Here is a 20,795-nt window from a genome sequence, read left to right on the forward strand (position 1 = left end):
TCCTTGAAAGGAAATGGATGGTCATTGGATCAATGGCAGTAAGACAATGCTGGTACCATATTTGTCCATTGCTACCAGGTATATTAATCTTAGTGGCCAAAATATAAACTCAAGTGTAGTTTTCAGGACAATGAATTTGTTCTGCAAGAACTTTTACCAAGAATTAAAACTAATGGGCTCCCTGCCAGACAGAAACAATTTAATAAGGAGTATTTCAATGTTACCAGCATGAAGTACAGATGAACCGAACTACAATATCGTGTAGTTTGTTTTACTGACAAAACTTCTGTAGTATATGCTTTTACCAGTTATATGATCAAATGTCTAACATAAAGATATTGTATAACCAGAGAAAGGTGTGTCTGAATAATGATGTTCCAAACTAGAAATTGGTAGATTCCTGCTCTGATCTGTATTGAAGCCATTATGTGATCTGTAATATTGTTGGGGTTTTTTCTGGGCTGTGAATCTTCCTAAGGATATCTATAGAACTATAATAATGTGAGTTACCACCATTCACGAAAAACACTTCTCTAACTACCTTCCTTAATAATCACAACTTAAGTTGTAGTACTGAGCTTTTGAAGCTCAGACCCATGCCAGTTTCTACCTTTCAAATCCATGTTAACCTTACATGAACTTAAGCTTGGTATCATTCCAGTCAAATATCAGTCTATCAAGGCTATATTGAATTATAAGTTCTGAACAAAGATTTTGAACATGCTTTTTTCCATAGAAAATATTATCTACCAAAAAAAGATGAGCTTCCCACCATTAAAAGGAAAATGTTTCATTTGTACTGTAATCAACTCTTTTACGGATCCGAGTGTTCTGGATAAGTCAGGCTACTTGGGTGACCAATGTAGGTTGTTTGACCTCAACAAATAAGGACATTAGAGGGGTTGTCTCCCTTGTACATGACATGCGCGAGTGTATCTAAGTTGTTTATTGGGAGACTGTAGTACATCTATGTATGTCTCCCTGTGATAGCATGAATCTGATGCTGATTTTATAGTGCTATCTCACTGAAACATACCTCAAAACACTTTTATCTAACAACTCCGTCGTATGATGAGGATGAGGGATGTAGACTTGAGTAGAGTACCAGTAAATATTATCTTTAAACACTTTAACCAACCAACAATACTTTTACCTATAATTACATTATACAGACCATAAACAAGTCATAAACAAACAGCATACTTAGTAGGAACAGACACTTTAAAGTAAATCTGAGCCCAGTCTGCACAGAACCTTCTGTGAATCTTTTTGTGAATCACTTTCAAAGAATATCACCTTGAGTATTCTGTAAAACTGTAGTTATTTAGTGGCATATACCTCAATTCTAAATTATATATTATAATTAACACTGGTGGAAGGATGTTAAACAACAGGGATTTTAACTTCAGGGATATATACACACCATCTAGGGATTTTAACTTCAGGGATATATACACACCATCTAGGGATTTTAACTTCAGGGATATATACACACCATCTAGGGATTTTAACTTCAGGGATATATACACACCATCTAGGGATTTTAACTTCAGGGATATATACACACCATCTAGGGATTTTAACTTCAGGGATATATACACACCATCTAGGGATTTTAACTTCAGGGATATATACACACTATCTAGGGATTTTAACTTCAGGGATATATACACACCATCTAGGGATTTTAACTTCAGGGATATATACACACCATCTAGGGATTTTAACTTCAGGGATATATACACACTATCTAGGGATTTTAACTTCAGGGATATATACACACACCATCTAGGGATTTTAACTTCAGGGATATATACACACCATCCAGGGATTTTAACTTCAGGGATATATACACACCATCTAGGGATTTTAACATCAGGGATATATACACACCATCTAGGGATTTTAACTTCAGGGATATATACACACCATCTAGGGATTTTAACTTCAGGGATATATACACACCATCTAGGGATTTTAACTTCAGGGATATATACACACCATCCAGGGATTTTAACTTCAGGGATATATACACACTATCTAGGGATTTTAACTTCAGGGATATATACACACTATCTAGGGATTTTAACTTCAGGGATATATACACACTATCTAGGGATTTTAACTTCAGGGATATATACACACTATCTAGGGATTTTAACTTCAGGGATATATACACACTATCTAGGGATTTTAACTTCAGGGATATATACACACTATCTAGGGATTTTAACTTCAGGGATATATACACACTATCTAGGGATTTTAACTTCAGGGATATATACACACTATCTAGGGATTTTAACTTCAGGGATATATACACACTATCTAGGGATTTATTCTAGGGATTTTAACTTCAGGGATATATACACACTATCTAGGGATTTTAACTTCAGGGATATATACACACTATCTAGGGATTTTAACTTCAGGGATACATACACACTATCTAAGTCCTCAAGCTTTTTGTGCAGTAATGCAATTCTTACGGGTAAATAACAACATTAGATATCACTGTAAAATGTTTTATTGAACATTCATTCACATCTCATATCATTTGGCACAAACGTTATCAGCACATCAAAGATTCTAGCAAACATTTTGCAAACATTATCAAATCACATCAAATTACATTAATTTCTAGCATTTTCAAAATACCGGTAATCGTTGGCCTGCTTGAAATTATGGCAAAAATGATTCAAATCTTTTAAAACTATTTTTTGAAACATCAAATGCTAGCTTGATGCAAATGAAAATGATACAAGAAAATGTTTTTTTATATATTCTTAAAAAATAAAAATATAGACACTAGGAATATGGTATTACTTTGATATCATAAATAGTACACTGTACTCCTACATTTGAACTACAATGTCTTTTCGATTGATGATGTTGAGTTTCAAATTACAAGTTTTTTTACAAAACAGGCTTATAGAAGCATTGATTTTCAACCAATGTTTCAATTAAAGCTAATGCAATGAAAGACAAAACTGAATCTAAAAATCAAACCATTTAAGCTACAAAATATTCAAATCTGAATAAGAGTACACAGATTCTCTTCTCAAGTAAACAAACTTTCAATATAGACCAGAGGTTAAAAACTATCAAACAAAAATAAACATAAATTCCTACAGCAAAAGGGAGATAAATCTTTACTGTATGAGTAAATTAATGGTATTGTATAGGTACTTGATATAGAGAGAAAAATCAATATATGAATAAGATATCAAATAATATTAAATAGACATTTTAACAAATCAATGCAACAGTTATCTGATGTCTGCTGGTTTATGTAAACAGCCTGTGACTTTTACATTAGAGAGGGGAGTAAAACCCTATATGTATGCATTCTAATTGGTAAGAAATTAAAGTTATATGCACAGTTAGTACTCATAGTGAAGGGGAAGTAACTGCTCATGCCTTACAAAGTTTTTCCTTTTAGGGTGGTACATATATAAATGAAATAATTACCATACTTACACGTTGAAAATGCCCCATGTACATGTATGTATAAATATTATATTGAAAAGGTAGCTAGCGCATATAATTTTAGCAAGAAAACTCATATATTATTTACAAATCAGACATTGACAAAGGTTACCTTTGTCTGTAAAGCAATGTTACTGACTTTAAATGTCATGGTCTGAGAGGTAAATTCTTGTGACTAAATAGGGAGATAAATCTTCATTGTACGAGTGAAATGTAATGGTATTGTATAGAGATACATGTATACCATTGTATACATACATATAGAGAGATGAATAAAATATCAAATAATATAAAATAAGACATTTTAACAAAACAAGGTAACAGTGATAGGGGAGTATGGCAAGAAATTAAAGTTATATGCACAGTTAGTACTCATAGTGCAGGGGAGACAACTGCTCATGCCTTACAAAGTTGTTCATTTTGGGGTGGTACATATACAATAAAAATATCTAAATTCAATTATTAACATACTTACAAGTTGAAAAATGCACTATGTACATGTATGTTAAACATGGCATTGAAAAGGTAGTTAGTGCATATTATTTTGGCAAGAAAACTCTTATATATTATTTACAAATCCGTCAATGACAAAGGGTCTGTAAATTAATGTCACTGACTTAAGATGTCATGGTCTGAGAGGTATAAATTCTTGTGACTACTGTAAATATGGTCATTTCAAATAATTGGAAGCATAATATTCATGAGTCTTTGGACTTTTCTTTGAAATTCTCTAGAACTGATGATGACTTCACAAGGGCAGACAACTGGCTTATTATACAGCCTGAGATCAGCATGTCCGTTTGGGCGGGTCTTTATCCTCGTATTTCATGTGTTCCTCATGTTGTTCCTTGAGGGCAGACAACAGATCAGAGTTGAGAAGCTCACATTCCTCAGCAGTGAATGTAAAACCTAAGCTAAATTTCGTTGTTGGAATTGTTAAAACTGTCTTTGTCATATTAAACATTGGTTCAATTTTACCAGTTGCGACTGAAAAATTGCAAAACACGTTAACAGCATTTTGAATTTTAGTAAAAGCTTGAACTTCTTGATTAAAAGTTTTGCCCTGATATATAACTTTCTCCCAGAAAGATTCATTAAAGAAATTGTAGAGCTGATAATCGGCACGACTCCATCGTTCATGGATTGCTCGATCACCATCATTTTCCTCGTACTGGTATTTTGCCGAATTAACTCGTTTGTAGATTATATCTTTCATTGTCCAACACATCATGCGTTTGAGAAGAATCAAAGATTCATGGAAGTATTCTGCAATCATGACAAGAGCGAATTCATTTTCTGTCCAGTTGAGAAAGTCTTGTACGGCTCTGGTGTTCTTACTGATATCCGCAGTACCTTCAGGGAATCCAGTTTTCATTCCTAAACAGTGAGACATGAGATTCTTTGTCACAGAGAAGCCATCCGGGATACAGTACCTGTGAGAAGCTGCCTCCGGACTTTTATAAATTTTCTCGTAAGTATCTATATCCTGTAGATATGTTGATAACGGAGTGTCTGACACGATATGTGCCAACTTCTGCATGTTAAAATAATGAAATGTAGATTTGAAATGTGACCACGGTTCTCGTATGATAGATATAAATCTGGTCTGATGTGGAAATAGAGATTTCATCACAGAGGCATTGTAAATGGCATGTTCTATAAGACAATTGTAATATCTGTTTCCACTAGAGCTACTAGACGGACGATAGTCAGAAGGCTCCATCATGTAAGGCCATCCTAGGTAGATGTTGATTCCCCGAGGTAACAGAACGCTCAGCTTGTTTTTGAGAGCATATCTTCTTAAAATTGTGCCCATAGTCTCCGTCGCACATTTCATACACTTTATAAACACAAAATTGTGAACCTGACAGTCACGATTATTTACTAGTTCAGGCGGTCTATTATCAAACACTTTTTTAGCTTCGTCCTTCAAACTCTCAAGTTTGATCACTTCTTCAATATTCCCAGCATCCTCATCCTTTTTCTCCGTTTCCACCTCTCCTATTGCCTCTTTCATGTTGTTTGATGATTCCTCTGCCTCCAAAACCACAGTCAGATGAAGAATCAGTACAGCCAGTATTAGACATAAGCAGAGTAGGAAGACTAGAGGTATGATCTTATAGGTACAGAACCGTCGCGATGATCGACTGCATGTACACTGCAGGTAAAAGGCTTGTAGGTCCTTAGACAGAGACATAATGAGGTATTAACTTGTATATATGTCCAAAAACTTCTCCTTAAATAAAAACGCACTTCACACTATTATTTCAGCAAACTTCATAAGAAATCTACTCTTGAATATAAACATCAGTCAGTTTCCTCTGCTCAGGTAAAGATGTGTTATTGTGTTGCAGCATAATTTGTGGTAGGATATAGATACAATCTAAAATTAAATGTTATCATTGACACATCAAATTCATATGTCTGTCCCAGACATCTCACAGCCTTTTACATGATGGGCCACTTCAAGGCATATGTACGGTGTATATTGATTTCAGCATTGTCTGTCTCCATCAGAAATCTGTGGTCACAGCTGACAATAGGTAACATATGAGTAATTTTGATTTATATATTCAAAGAAAGAAAGCTGTGTTAATTGTTCTATTGATTCCAACAAAAGGTCATAACAAAGAACTGATCAGGTTTTACCTGTGTCACACGCTATAGTGATAAGCATGTACATGTATTTGTGTTAAAACATATGTGGGACTTAGTAAACGTCATGTTGAGTGACAGTCCTATACAAACTTTTAGTCCATACATGTATATTACTCTTCCTTATCTCTGTGAGAGGTAATTGTATTGTCTACAGGCACAATAGATAATGAATGTTCCTCCAGGTAACATATCCACATAGATACTACACATTTCAATGTAAAATCCTCTAGATGTTAAACGTCTTCCTCACTGTAAACATCATAAACACAAACACGTCCTGCAGCAGGTACACATACACAAATGTCTACTTTCGTTTTCCCACCTGACCTCAATTTACATGCTTCCTCTCACCTGAACAGGTAAGTCAATACACACCTGTAGTGCAATGGCCGTCTGTAACAGCGGTGGGATCATGGGTAACCTAAGCCTATATGTATAGGGTCCCAGATTGATTGTCGCAGTAGATAACGATCGTGAACATTAAACTAAAGGTTTATTTATACGATAGATATAAGTACAGGTATAAGGACACATTGTACACTACTGTTACAGGTATTTAGCTCCTTATTATAAGACTGTAACACTATACTTAGGCAAACTTTTGTATAAGCAAATCATAACTTATTTCTATTTATATGCTTGCTCAACATTTCTTAATCTAAGTAAATTCCTTGACTTCAACTTTTTTCAGAGAGATCTTTACAAGTGTTTTTTGATTTGTCTGTAATCCTGCGGGAACTATAGGACCATAAATCTCTCAAGAAAGCAGTTTAATGCTCAATTATCTCCCTTTAGATAGTTTTGACTTTGGTCATACCAATAATGTATCAATGTCAAAAATAGCAAACTATCTTCCCTTATAGATATTTCCCCCTTTGGCCATACCAAATGAGTATCTGGGCAAAAATAACAAATTCTCTGCCATTAGATACTTCTAACTTTGGTCATACCAACAGTGCATTCCCAAGTCAAATACAAATTATCTCCCCTTATAGATATTTTTGACTTTGGCCATATTAATAGAATATTCTCTGGTCAAAAACAACAAATTATCTTACCTTAGATACTTCTAACTTTGGTCATAACAACAGTGTATCTCTGGTCAAAAATATTATATTATCTCCCCTTATAGATATTTACAACTTTGTAATAACAACAGTGTATCTCTGGTCAAAAATATTATATTATCTCCCCTTATAGATATTTACAACTTTGTAATAACAACAGTGTATCTCTGGTCAAAAATATTATATTATCTCCCCTTATAGATATTTACAACTTTGTAATACCAACAGTGTGTTCTCTGGTAGAAAATAACAAATTATCTCCCCATAGATATTTACAACTATGGTCACACCAATATTGTATTCTAAGGAGCAAAATCTCATTTTTCATAACTTGATAAAACTTGTATTGCTCATATACTTCTTAAAGCCAAATGGACTGTAATGACACACTTCATTGGCCCTCTTAGCTTAAAGTAAAATGGACTCCCTGTAATCAAAGTAAGCCCTTCACTTCAAAACAACGAGAAATATTAATCAAATGTTTTACTTATTTGATTCAATTATATCATTAAGGCATTGCCTAAATTTCATGATAATAAGCTTCTTTAGACAGATAATAGACATAATCAAATAAAACAGCAAGATATTAGAAATAAAGATGGTATGGGAGTAAATGTTGTAGCCACATGGCCTCATTGATCTTATAATTCAACTTAACATTCCAGCAGTGTACAGATACTAGTAGTGATACTTTAAAACAGTAATGCATTATTATTTGAATGCCTCTGCCATTTCTTTTTAAATTGGACCTTTGATGGACTCACTATAGTCCTAAACTCAACCAATCAAATCAAAACAGCTCTTGATTAAGTCATAGCAACAAAGTACCTAAATCGGTAGAGCATCCCACTATTCAGAGATCCCAAGTTTGATCACCTGTCTCGGCAGAGCATCCAGCCATTGTACTAACGCCAGATAATACTGAACTCAACACTATAGAGAAAACCACATAAACGTACATTTTACAATTGATAAATGTCACTAACCTTGCCTGTCTCATCCATGGCTTGACTGTTGTTCTGTGGGTAGAGGGGTTTGGAGCGACGACCATACCGCTTACCATCTTTAATGTATACTGGGGTGACTTCATCAGACACATCTACAATATCAAACAAGTACTACTTACCAAAGCTACTCTACAGCAATGACATGTGAACACTTCTCAGTGGTGCAATCATTGTCTTGACAAGGATGTATTGAAAATACTGCTTTACATTCAGCTACCTATAGGGTCTATGTTGTCAATTATTTACAGCATTAGATGGTATTCATGTATGTGATCAAAGAATATATTCTTATAACTAATTACTAATAAATATAAAATCAAGAAAATTACAAGAAGAACATCATCGTTTTAGAAGTCAATAGATATTATGACAATAGTTTAAAAGTTTAAATTATTCAGCATATAATCTAAAACTTAAGAAAAAATATTTGAAAAGTCTTAAATACATTTTGTACAGAACTTCTTAATTACTTACTGTTAAAAATGCAACTCATTTTTTGGGACTTATCTGACAATTTACCTGAGTCAGAGTTATTTCCCCTGAATTTCGCCCCATCATGTTCACCATTGATGATGCCTTGGTTTGATTCCTGGTTAATTCTTGCTGCAGTCTGACACAATATTTGGACAAAGGTGTTTTTAAACTGTTCAAATGTTACCTGTGAAACAAACAGTGGAATTACCTACCAACATATACATGTTTCAGAGAGAAAAAATAATTATTGAGGTGTCCTTTGACCTCAAACCCTGAAAAATGAACTGACAACACTTTTAAATGTTTTATGAAAGGTTAAAAAAAATCTGGAAAAGTCTCATTGTAAAATAACATACTATCAACCCAATTTTGTGTTTTAAATTTTTTCCTGACATAGTGGTATTCATTATAAACATTTACTTCTTTTAGTATTGTATCATGGACAGGGCAAGTCTCTTCATGTATTTACTGTCATCAATACAGTGAAATAGATGTATGTCAGCAAAATTAATTACTTTGATCAATGGTGATTAATAAAAATTAATTACGTTATATTGTAGCCATGGCATGTTTACATTTATAAAAATGTGTAGTATATAACAGACAATGCTATTGAGGAGCTCAAAAATTCCCTACAGCCATCACATAACAAACGACCACCAATTACAATTTGTGACAGAGAAATATGAATTAGGTTTAAACTTTCTTCAGGAAGTTTAAAAGTGATTAATTCCTGAAGTTATCAATCATACTGAATCCAGAAGAAAGACATTTGTAGGCAAGATTTATTATTATTAAACATCCATTTTGTTTGGAAAGCTTCTGTTGGCATTCATTCACCATAAGATAGTTAAGATAGGATGGTACGACGCACAAAGAAATCCATATAAGCATCACTTATAGTTATATACTCTTCATCAAAAGCATTTACCCTTTAATAGATATCTGACCCTGATCCACCATGCTCAAGGTCAAAAGAGTCAAATTATCTTAAACTCTTACAGGTTAGATATATAGAGGTTACACAATGAGTGGTTGTTGAATATTGAATGTATTCCACACGAGTGAGTTATTTTTTAAAAGTTACAAAAGACACAAACTTTAACGAGTGTCTTTTGTAACTTTTAAAAAATAACTTACGAGTGTGGAATAAATTTAATATTCAACAACCACAAGTAGTGTGACCTGTTTCTACCACAATCATATTTGGTTTTTAGCCGATAGAAATACAGCGGGGATACGGTAAAGTGTATTTATCAAAATATATGAAAATAAGGTGTAGTCATATTTTCATCAGCAAAAAGACTCTAGACTCTAAAAAGTATTCAAAAGTCATTGTTTGATAAAGAATCCATCAATATCAAATTCTTCTAATTGTGAACATATTTAGGGTTATGTAACATTCATTTAACGTCTTATTGAGTTCAAATCTTCATAGCTGCTTCCAGAAAATAAAACTCAATGTCGGACTACATGTATACATGTAAAAGCATTTGCACAACACGGCATCGTCTATTTCCCGCCAGATAATCACCAAGACATTACCGTCAAGATCAAGTTTGTTTCATGCACGTTAAATCTACGAAACTCATCAGTGAAATTCTTATCCGTCAAGATGTATTATTAGTACTTAAGTTCAATTTAACATTTATGAAAAGGTACCTAATTTGATACCGCGTTCCAACTGCAGTTTTGGACTTCAAGCGGCGATCACAACATAGAATGACGTGATTTGATTATCGATGACGTTGACAATGATGACATGACACTGAGAAATAAGTAGTTCGGTCAAAGTTCACCATGTCAACCAATTAGAATGCGTACAGAGTTTATACCACATGTGGTATAAACAAATTGTTAATCAACAGCTGCAGTGTTTATTTAATGTCCTGAGAGTTGAATAACACCGCCTGTTGTGGTAGAAATTATCATAGGATGAGAGAAGATTAATACTACTCTTGATATTTTAGTAAAATATATAACTATAATATGACTTAGAAATGAATTACAACCAATAAGTAATACCAAGCAATGTGTATTAGGAAAACCGGGTAATATAATATATATCCAATACATTTGTATTTTTTCACCAGAATTAAAAATTGTCTATACCCACGTAAGTAGGCTTAAGCAAGTTTTGATTTAAAATGCAGAGACCAATGGAACTGAGAAGAAGCTAATATAAGACAAGACAAATTAAGAGACAAAAAGCATGTAAATGTAATACTACAAGCAGAAATATACCTGAGAAGTCAGTCAGAGCTTCCCCTCACCCAAACACCAGACTTAGACATTCTGAGACACATGTCTGTTGGCCACCAGAGTCCAGTTTTACATACATTCCTTTTATGGAATTCCTTAACTTAAAGTTTCCCATAGGAAAGTATTAAAGAAGTTAAAGAAAATTCCCTAATTAAGGTTTTTCTTTGATCTTCTGTAATGCTTTAATTTTCATGTGAAAAATTTTAAGTTAAGGAATTTCTTAAAGTTTGTAAAACTGGGGCTAGAACAAATTACTTATGCCATAAACACATGTCATTCTCAAGACTCTTTTATCCTACACCAGACATTATCTGTCAGAATGTTTAAATCTGGTACTTGGGTCAGGAGAAACTAATGATAAGTATGAGATACAGAGTGATAATACTACTAAATTTACCTTTCTGTTAGCATTTCTTTTCTGAAAGACAATTTAACCCTTTATGTTCACAGTTACCTGAACAAATGCTATACATGGTGCTAGACAAGATAGAATCAAATTGCCTTGCACTGCTCATTCCCCAGGGTGATTGCAGAAGTGAATTACATGTATTACTATATGCAGTGACAGACATGATTCACTAGCAATCTATACTACATCAGACATTGAAGGTCATACCTCCAACTACATAAGGCTTAGACGTTATAATTCCTAAGGAAGTGCCACTTCTGGTATGAATGGTCTATCTTACATTTTATATAAGGATATGATTAAGGACGGTTTTGATTTTTTCCCTTTTTCTACAGTTTAGAGATCAATATTCTGTCCACCTCATATATCTGAATCCGATAAGCCAAACACTGTCACATTAGTCAGATTTTCTCTATAAAGTATTGGTGTAATTTGCCATGACTGGACCACAAAAACGTGTTTCAATAGAATTATTTCCCCTGAATATTTCTTTAAAGGTAATGGGGCAGAGAACCTACACATATAATTATCCACTGTACAGTACTCTAATATAGTATGTAAGTGGCCAAGAATCTCCCATTATATCCACTGGAACAGTACTCTAATACAGTATGTAAGTGGCCAAGAATCTCCCATTATATCCACTGGTACAGTACTCTAATACAGTATGTAAGTGGCCAAGAATCTCCCATTATATCCACTGGTACAGTACTCTAATACAGTATGTAAGTGGCCAAGAATCTCCCATTATATCCACTGGTACAGTACTCTAATACAGTATGTAAGTGGCCAAGAATCTCCCATTATATCCAATGGTACAGTACTCTAATACAGTATGTAAGTGGCCAAGAATCTCCCATTATATCCACTGGTACAGTACTCTAATACAGTATGTAAGTGGCCAAGAATCTCCCATTATATCCACTGGTACAGTACTCTAATACAGTATGTAAGTGGCCAAGAATCTCCCATTATATCCACTGGTACAGTACTCTAATATACAGTATGTAAGTGGCCAAGAATCTCCCATTATATCCACCAGTACTCTATATATGACAGACTCCAATGGACAGTACTCTAATACAGTATGTAAGTGGCCAAGAATCTCCATTATATCCATGGACAGTACTCTAATACAGTATGTAAGTGGCCAAGAATCTCCCATTATATCCAATGGCACAGTACTCTAATACAGTATGTAAGTGGCCAAGTGGACAGTACTCTAATACAGTATGTAAGTGGCCAGAATCTCCCATTATATCCATGGTACAGTACTCTAATACAGTATGTAAGTGGCCAAGAATCTCCCATTATATCCACTGGTACAGTACTCTAATACAGTATGTAAGTGGCCAAGAATCTCCCATTATATCCAATGGTACAGTACTCTAATACAGTATGTAAGTGGCCAAGAATCTCCCATTATATCCACTGGTACAGTACTCTAATACAGTATGTAAGTGGCCAAGAATCTCCCATTATATCCACTGTACAGTACTCTAATACAGTATGTAAGTGGCCAAGAATCTCCCATTATATCCACTGGTACAGTACTCAAATACAGTATGTAAGTGGCCAAGAATCTCCCATTATATCCAATGGCACAGTACTCTAATACAGTATGTAAGTGGCCAAGAATCTCCCATTATATCCACTGGTACAGTACTCTAATACAGTATGTAAGTGGCCAAGAATCTCCCATTATATCCATGGACAGTACTCTAATACAGTATGTAAGTGGCCAAGAATCTCCCATTATATCCACTGGTACAGTACTCTAATACAGTATGTAAGTGGCCAAGAATCTCCCATTATATCCACTGGTACAGTACTCTAATACAGTATGTAAGTGGCCAAGAATCTCCCATTATATCCAATGGTACAGTACTCTAATACAGTATGTAAGTGGCCAAGAATCTCCCATTATATCCACTGGTACAGTACTCTAATACAGTATGTAAGTGGCCAAGAATCTCCCATTATATCCACTGGTACAGTACTCTAATACAGTATGTAAGTGGCCAAGAATCTCCCATTATATCCATGGACATACTCTAATACAGTATGTAAGTGGCCAAGTACTCTAATACAGTATGTAAGTGGCCAAGAATCTCCCATTATATCCATGGACAGTACCTAATACAGTATGTAAGTGGCCAAGAATCTATTATATCCACTGGTACAGTACTCTAATACAGTATGTAAGTGGCCAAGAATCTCCCATTATATCCACTGTACAGTACTCTAATAAGTATGTAAGTGGCCAAGAATCTCCCATTATATCCAATGGACAGTACTCTAATACAGTATGTAAGTGGCAAGAATCTCCCATTATATCCATGTACAGCATAATACAGTATATACATGGCACAGTATAATAATAAGAATCTCCCATTATATCCACTGGTACAGTACTCTTAATACAGTATGTAAGTGGCTAAGAATCTCCCATTACAATGTGCATGTAACAGATAAGTATGACAAACTGTATTTAAACATGTGTTTTAAAAAAAAAACTTCTTGAAACATCATATTTCATGTGAAGTAATATTCCTTACCGTCAATGCACCAATGCTTTGAAGTAGCTGGTCTACGATGTCGTCTGCCTGTTCCGATAATTGTAACTTTTGACAGAGAACGATGAGTTCATTACGATTGAGGTAGCCCTTCTCCCAAGTATCACAACTGTCAAACACCTCTCTCAGCTGGGAGATATACAGGTCAGTGTCTTCAATGTCAATCTCTGTTGTTCCCATGCTTACATCTCAACTACAATCTCTGTCGTTCCCATACTTACATTTCATCTACAACCAATAAAATGTATAATATTACATATGTAGTTTTATGTAAGGTGTGATTTAAAGTTTTTGGCTAATGTTATGATCACAAAGAGTGTGATGGTGACAATGACACTTCAGAACTTACACAGAAGAAAAACAAAATACACAGGTAGTTTATTTTCCATAGTCCATTCAATTTTTTATCATTATTTTTTTTTTTTTTTGGATCTAGATGTAGTTTTAACCAAATCAACACTCCCACCCTTGCATACAAAACTGAACCTCAGCCGTTCAGAGAATATTCTTGTCCTAATATCATGTTCCTATAATGTTTAACTTCAGATAAACAAAGACAACAGACTTCATATTCATTTCCATATACCACCACATTATGTAGTATGCTTGTACTTATCTTCAATACAGGAACATGTACTTGCCTACTTCATGCCTTTCAATAAAAGTTACAAAGATTTTGTAATTAAATTCATGACGTATCCATTATCTTAATATCAATCAGGTAAAGTTACCTGGATAATGTAACACCTTTTTCCTATCATCATGGCCTCCCGCCATCATTACAAGTGTGGATGAAACAGACCAACGTCACGGTAGCCTCACACCATTGTAACGATCAGTGGCCCAGCAATCAATAACAAACAAATACATAAGAACAAAACATCCCTCATCCTCTTTTAAAACTGACAAATCTCCAGGTGGAAAACGAACCCCTTGAGACTAGGATCAATATAAGACAATACTATCACTACTTCACATAAGGGCCCTTTAGTATAATGTCAGTAGAATATAAATGTCTGCAGCTTTGTTCTTCATCAACAGGGCCAGAAACATATCCAACTATTGCACAAGATACATACAGAAGGAACATTCATGCCAAATTTTGAGAATTCACTTTGTTAAACTTAACTTTTTTTCTATCTTCATATGGGCTTTGCTACTTTAAGTTCTAAAAAGAAGTTCCAATATGTCTTTACATTTTGTGATCTATTTTATTGACTTTAACTAGGACCCCTCCATTGTTGGCTGACCATTATCGTACTGTACTAGAGGACGACAATTTGGGACAAAAGGTTGATGCAGATTGATCCCTGATATACTACACTGTGTTGATGGCCAGTATACAGGTATGTATTCCTGGGGGAAACCATTATTGGAATTCTTTTGAAACCTTTACACTCTCATAGGAGATTGAACATCGACTGATGTATATAAACTGTTTGTAGTTGGCCATTCATTTTTTGAAAAGGTACATAAATATTGGATCAAATCAAAGGAGAGCAAACCAGTAACAATAGGATCAACCACTTACTGTCACGCTATATTGATATTGACATCTGACTAACTCAATGATTTTTCAGCCTTTTCACACACCATCCCATTATCATGTACATGTATGTGTATTTACATCTGCTCTCCATACACTGACTAATGTCACTTGTCAATGATTGTACCGGTCAGTTTAGGTCAGTTTAGGTGAATCCTAAATCTGAAAGCTTGTTTCTTTAGTATACAGGCCCCCACCCCTCCCACCACCACCACCCTCAATTCACACTCCTTCTTGATAGGATGCTAAATAGGATGGTATTTGCCACCCTGCCCACATAATGAAAATCCTAATCTGACAGCTGGTTTCTTTATATAGTGTACAACCCAGCCTTCTTCACACTGCCAACATAATGAAAGCTTCCTTTTTATTGTGAAATGCCCACTTTCTAACACCATCGCAGTCTTACCTGATATGATCAGACAACTGATGTCTGAAGTCCCACTCACTTTCCGTCTTACTCCAGATCAGCATCTTGGTTCTGAAAATTAAAGAAGAAAGTATCTTTCAAACTCTGATCAGTCTAAAAGACTTTACTATTCAGGAAATTATGGGATCTCTTTGAAGACATTTTCGCAAATATGAGTTTCCTACAGACTCTAAGTATTGTTGTTACATTGGTAGTGTTTTGCAAGAATACACAAGCCCTCTTCTGTTAGCGAGGTTGTGTGAATATAAAAACAGACATTTCCATGTTGATAATCACATGTGTGGCCTTAGTATACCAACAACTGGGTCAATATTGCTCAACTGCTATCTAGTGACTATATACATCTACACCTTAACCTATAGGCCAGATTTCAGGTTTATGGAGAATGCTGTCTGACCTATTGACCTTCAATTCCTTCAGACAGGAGAGGTACCAAGAACAGAAAGAGCATGACAGATTACTCCATTTCTGGTGATAGTTAGATAAATGGCGTTCTGGGTGGATTACTGTTATATGATATGAATTGTCCAACAGAAATTTAGCCAGAGACCTGTTTCAGTCTGCTTTTAAAAAGATCTTCTACACATGATACTTATAGGGCAAACATTTATTATCACATATAATAAAGAACATCCCGGATAATTGCAATTTCTGCTTTATTACATCAGATGAGAAATTGAATCATAGGCACATCATGCCCTTGGGAGCTCTTCCATGTTGAGGAATTTAATTTACTTGTCTACTGTTTAACAGTATGAAACTAGTGTATTTGAAATCTCAGCTAGTCCTGCTACAAAATCATTGCTCAGTTGCAATATCTCTCTTTCTATCAATTGTTTTACTCTAATACTTGTTCTGACATTCACAAATTTGTAAGTGTTTATGCTGGAAAGGGCCATGCAGACACTGGTGATTTGGCATTTAATTCTGGTTCCTAAACATTTGGACTGACACTGCTACAGATGTAAATTTCCAGTAGCTTCATTGTTCAAGGTAGCTGTCATTATAACCGATAAATAGGTATGTAAGAGCCTTTGCATGTTCACTAGTCAAGTACATGTGACTCAACAGAAATCTCAGTTTTCATCGATTGCTTTCTAAGTGGTAAAGTGACACCAAACTTTGGACCAAATGCTTTATTTTTGCACTTAAAAATGGAAGCTAGAAAGTATTCTTTACTAATTTAAATCTGTTTAGTTTTTAAAAAAAAAACCAACATGTTATTATCTGTTCATAAAGAAGACTCAGTTATTTTCAAATGTTAAAATCAATGCATAAGAAGAGGCTCATGGGCCTTAACAGTCGGATATAGAATGAAGACACTATATACTGGCCCGCATTGAAGTCAGTCAGTTATTCTATAAATTTGACTTTTAAATCAATGAAGAGTATTTGCTTCCATCAAACCTGTGAACTCGGAAGAAGTTTTTTTTTAACAAGAGGCCCATGGGCCTTAACGGTCACCTGAGTTCAGATACAGAATGAAACAAAGACATGCATATTAACACTATATATTTGCCCATCAGGCCCTTAAAGTCAGTCAGTGATTTTAAAATTTGACTTTTTAATCTATGAATATAACATGTATTTGGTTCCATCGAATCTGTGAATTCAGAAGAAACATTTTTGACCCCTTTTGGCCCCACCCCTCTGGCCCCTGCGGGTCGGCCAGGACCAATATGGATATGATGTTAAAATGCTATCTCAGGCTAATAATTCTAACCCAGATTGACTAATTTCCTATGAAAACTAAGCAAATAATGTTCCTAAATGTGTTTATCCTATATAAACTATAGTAAATTTGACCCCCTCCCCAGGGGAAAATCTGAGATCCCAGGGCCACGAAATTCTCAAATTTTTGTAAAGGGCCTTAAGACCTTCCAATCTATCAAGAGTATCTGGTTCCATCAAATCTGTGAATTCAAAAAGAAAATTTTTGAAATTACCATTTTGACCCCTTTTGGTTCCTCCCCTCTGGCCCCTGAGGGTCGGCCATGACCAATATGGATATGATGTTAAAATGCTATTTCAGACTAATAATTCTAACCCAGTTTGACTAATTTCCTAGGAAAAATAGGCAAATAATGTTCATAAATGTGTTTTTCCTATATAAACTAAAGTAAACTTGACCCCCTCCTCAGAGGGAAACATGAGACCCCAGGGTCATATTATTCACAATTTTTGTAAAGGACTTTAAGACCTTTCCATCTATGCAGAGTATTTGATTCTACCAGTTCCAGAATTTCAGAAGAAGATTTTTGAAGTTTTAGCCTATTTGAACTGTTTTGGCCTCACCCCTAAGGCCCCTGGGGATCAGTCATGGTAAATTTGGTAATAAGATTCAATGGCCATCACATAGGGATAATTCTGACTAAAATTGACTAATTTCCTATTATAATGACTAGATAATCCTCAAAAATGTGTTTTCCCTATATAAACTACAGTAAACTTAACCCCCTCCCCAGGGGGAAACCTGAGACCCAAGGGTCATATAATTCACAACTTTCATAAAACACCTTAAGACCTGTCCATCTATGACAAGTATTTGATTCTACCATTTCCAGTATTTAAGATGAAGATTTTTAAAGTTTTAGCCTATTTGCCCCTTTTGGCCCCGCCCCTCTGCCCAGAGGGGATTGACCAGGACCAATATAGATATAATATTAAAATGTTATCTCAGGCTAATAATTCTAAACAAGATTGACTATTTCCTATAAAAATTGAGCAAAAATGCTCATAAATGTGTTTTCCCTATATAAACTATAGTAAATTTGACCCCCTCCCCAGGGGGAAACGTGAGACCCCAGGGTCATATAATTCACAATTTTTTTGTAAAGGACCTCAAGACCTTTCCATCTATGAAGAGTATGTGATTCTACCATTTCCAGAATTGCAGAAGAAGATTTTTGAAGTTATAGCCTATTTGACCCCTTTTGACCCCGTCCCTAAAGTCCCTTGGGGTCAGTCATGGAAAATTGGTTAGTAGGATTCAATGGCCATCTCATACTGATAATTCTGACAATATTTGACTCATTTCCTATTACAAACGATCAAATAATACTCAAAAATGTGTTTTTCCTATATAAACTATAGTAAACTTAACCCCCTCCCCAGGGGGAAACCTGAGACCCCAGGGTCATATAATTCACAATTTTTGTAAAGGACCTTAGGACCTTTCTATCTATGAATAGTATTTAATTCCATCACATCTGTGAGTGGAGAAGAAGATTTTTGAAATTTTAGTCAATTTTACCCCTTTTGGCCCCTCCCATAGCTCCCTTGGGGGTGGGGACCATACAATTCACAATTTTGATTGGCCTTATGCTTTAGAAGGTTTGTGCAAAATTTCATTAAAATTGCTTCTGTAGTTTTGAAGAAGTTGAAAATGTAAATTGGTTACAGACATACGACGGATGACGACGGACAAAAGGCGATTAGAATAGATCACTTGAGACTTCGTCTCAGGTGACCTAAAAATTTAGTCATTTTTGCCCTGTTTGGACCCGCTCCTCTGGTCCCTCAGGGGGTCGGTCTGGACCAATATGGATGTTAAAATGCTATATCTCAGGCTAATAATTCTAATCAAGTTTGACTCATTTCATATGAATATTGAGCAAACAATGCTCATAAATGTGTTTTCCCTATATAAACTATAGTAAACTTGACCAACTCCCCAGGGGGAAACCCGAGACCCGAAGGTCATATAATTCACTTTTTTTTTGTTGAGGACTGTAAGACCTTTTCATCTATGAAAAATATTTGATTCTACCATTTCCAGAATTTCAGAAGAAGATTTTTGTAGTTTTAGCCTATTTGGCCCCTTTTGACCCCGCCCCTCTCATACTGATATTTCTGACATTTGACTCATTTCCTATTACAAATGACCAAATAATGCTCAATGAGATATCCCAGAGGGATCATGGCACCCACCAAAGAATGATCTATGTCTGACAATGGAAAGAGGGATCTTTTCTCTGCTTTTCAAACTTTTACTACATACTACAAATAAAATTGCGTTTAAGGAGAAGAAGCCGTCTAAAATTTAAGCTTTTTTGGCTCCTGTGACCTTGAATGAAGGTCAAGGTCATTCATTTGAACAAACTTGATAGCCCTTCATCCAAGCATGGTACAGGCCTGGGCCTATTGGTTATAAGAAGAAGTAGTTTGAAAACTTTATAGACAGCGCACGATGGCGGATAAAGCATGATGACTATAGGTCAGATGACCTAAAAATCTACTGTAAATGTGGAAATTTACTCAAGAGGAAAATTCTATTTATTGTATGAAGCCTGACAGGTAATTATCATACATCAATGATTTTAAAAAAGTTCATTATTATGAAGCATGAGGCTGCAGTAACCCAGTTGTTCTGACTGGTGATTTTGCTCCAGATCCTATTGACATTGGTCTTATAAAGTGAAACCTGTCTTATTTGACACCATGGGGAGCAACTCATTTGGTCGGATTACACAAAGTGTCGGAAAAGTCAGGTATTATTGGTGAATATGGTTGTTCACAAGAATACAGTAGTGTCACATTTGATAGGATGTTGGAAAAGCCAGATGTCAGATTAGACAAGTTTCACTGTACACAAGCTGGTCTTTATGACTGCAGGCTATTATATTAGTAGGCACGAATATTAATCAACCCAAAGGTCAATGTGTAAATAACTGGTCAAAATATTGCATAAGTTGTCCAGTAACACATGAAACAAACAAGACCATGTGCTAAATGATATATGAAAGTGAAATGATAATAGTAAAATACCATACTATTTTAAAATATGTTCCTGCTCCAATTTCATATTCTCCATTTTACAATTTAAAAACTTCTTTTTTCTTCAAAATATCTAATAACGCTATGACTTGAAATCTGAC

The 20,795-nt window shown here is 35.0% G+C and overlaps 2 protein-coding genes across 12 annotated transcripts in view; both read right to left on the reverse strand.

Annotated features, from left to right (window-relative positions):
• Positions 1 to 20,795, reverse strand: part of LOC138318695 (ninein-like protein) — a 73,121-nt gene that overhangs the window by 40,405 nt on the left and 11,921 nt on the right. For 10 of the 11 annotated variants that reach the window (XM_069261310.1, XM_069261308.1, XM_069261315.1 and 7 more), the window contains 5 exons: positions 15,898 to 15,969; positions 13,925 to 14,170; positions 11,355 to 11,375; positions 8,741 to 8,879; positions 8,201 to 8,313 (listed from right to left, as the gene is read on the reverse strand). In XM_069261310.1, coding sequence (XP_069117411.1) covers positions 8,201 to 8,313; positions 8,741 to 8,879; positions 11,355 to 11,375; positions 13,925 to 14,122 — 471 coding nt within the window. In that variant the 5' untranslated portion in view covers positions 14,123 to 14,170; positions 15,898 to 15,969. The remainder of the gene's footprint in view (positions 1 to 8,200; positions 8,314 to 8,740; positions 8,880 to 11,354; positions 11,376 to 13,924; positions 14,171 to 15,897; positions 15,970 to 20,795) is intronic. The other variant, XM_069261314.1, reaches the window with a different exon arrangement.
• LOC138318696 (galactosylceramide sulfotransferase-like) lies at positions 2,352 to 6,587 on the reverse strand. The gene has a single exon (XM_069261319.1). It carries the CDS (start codon positions 5,684 to 5,686, stop codon positions 4,277 to 4,279), a length of 1,410 nt encoding a protein of 469 aa, XP_069117420.1. The 5' UTR covers positions 5,687 to 6,587; the 3' UTR covers positions 2,352 to 4,276.

Source organism: Argopecten irradians, chromosome 3, assembly GCF_041381155.1.
Source record: "Argopecten irradians isolate NY chromosome 3, Ai_NY, whole genome shotgun sequence".
NCBI lineage: Eukaryota > Metazoa > Mollusca > Bivalvia > Pectinida > Pectinidae > Argopecten > Argopecten irradians.

Bases quoted from the DNA above. Each gene is read 5' to 3' on its own strand.
- LOC138318696 (XM_069261319.1), bottom strand. From the start codon at position 5,686: ATGTCTCTGTCTAAGGACCTACAAGCCTTTTACCTGCAGTGTACATGC.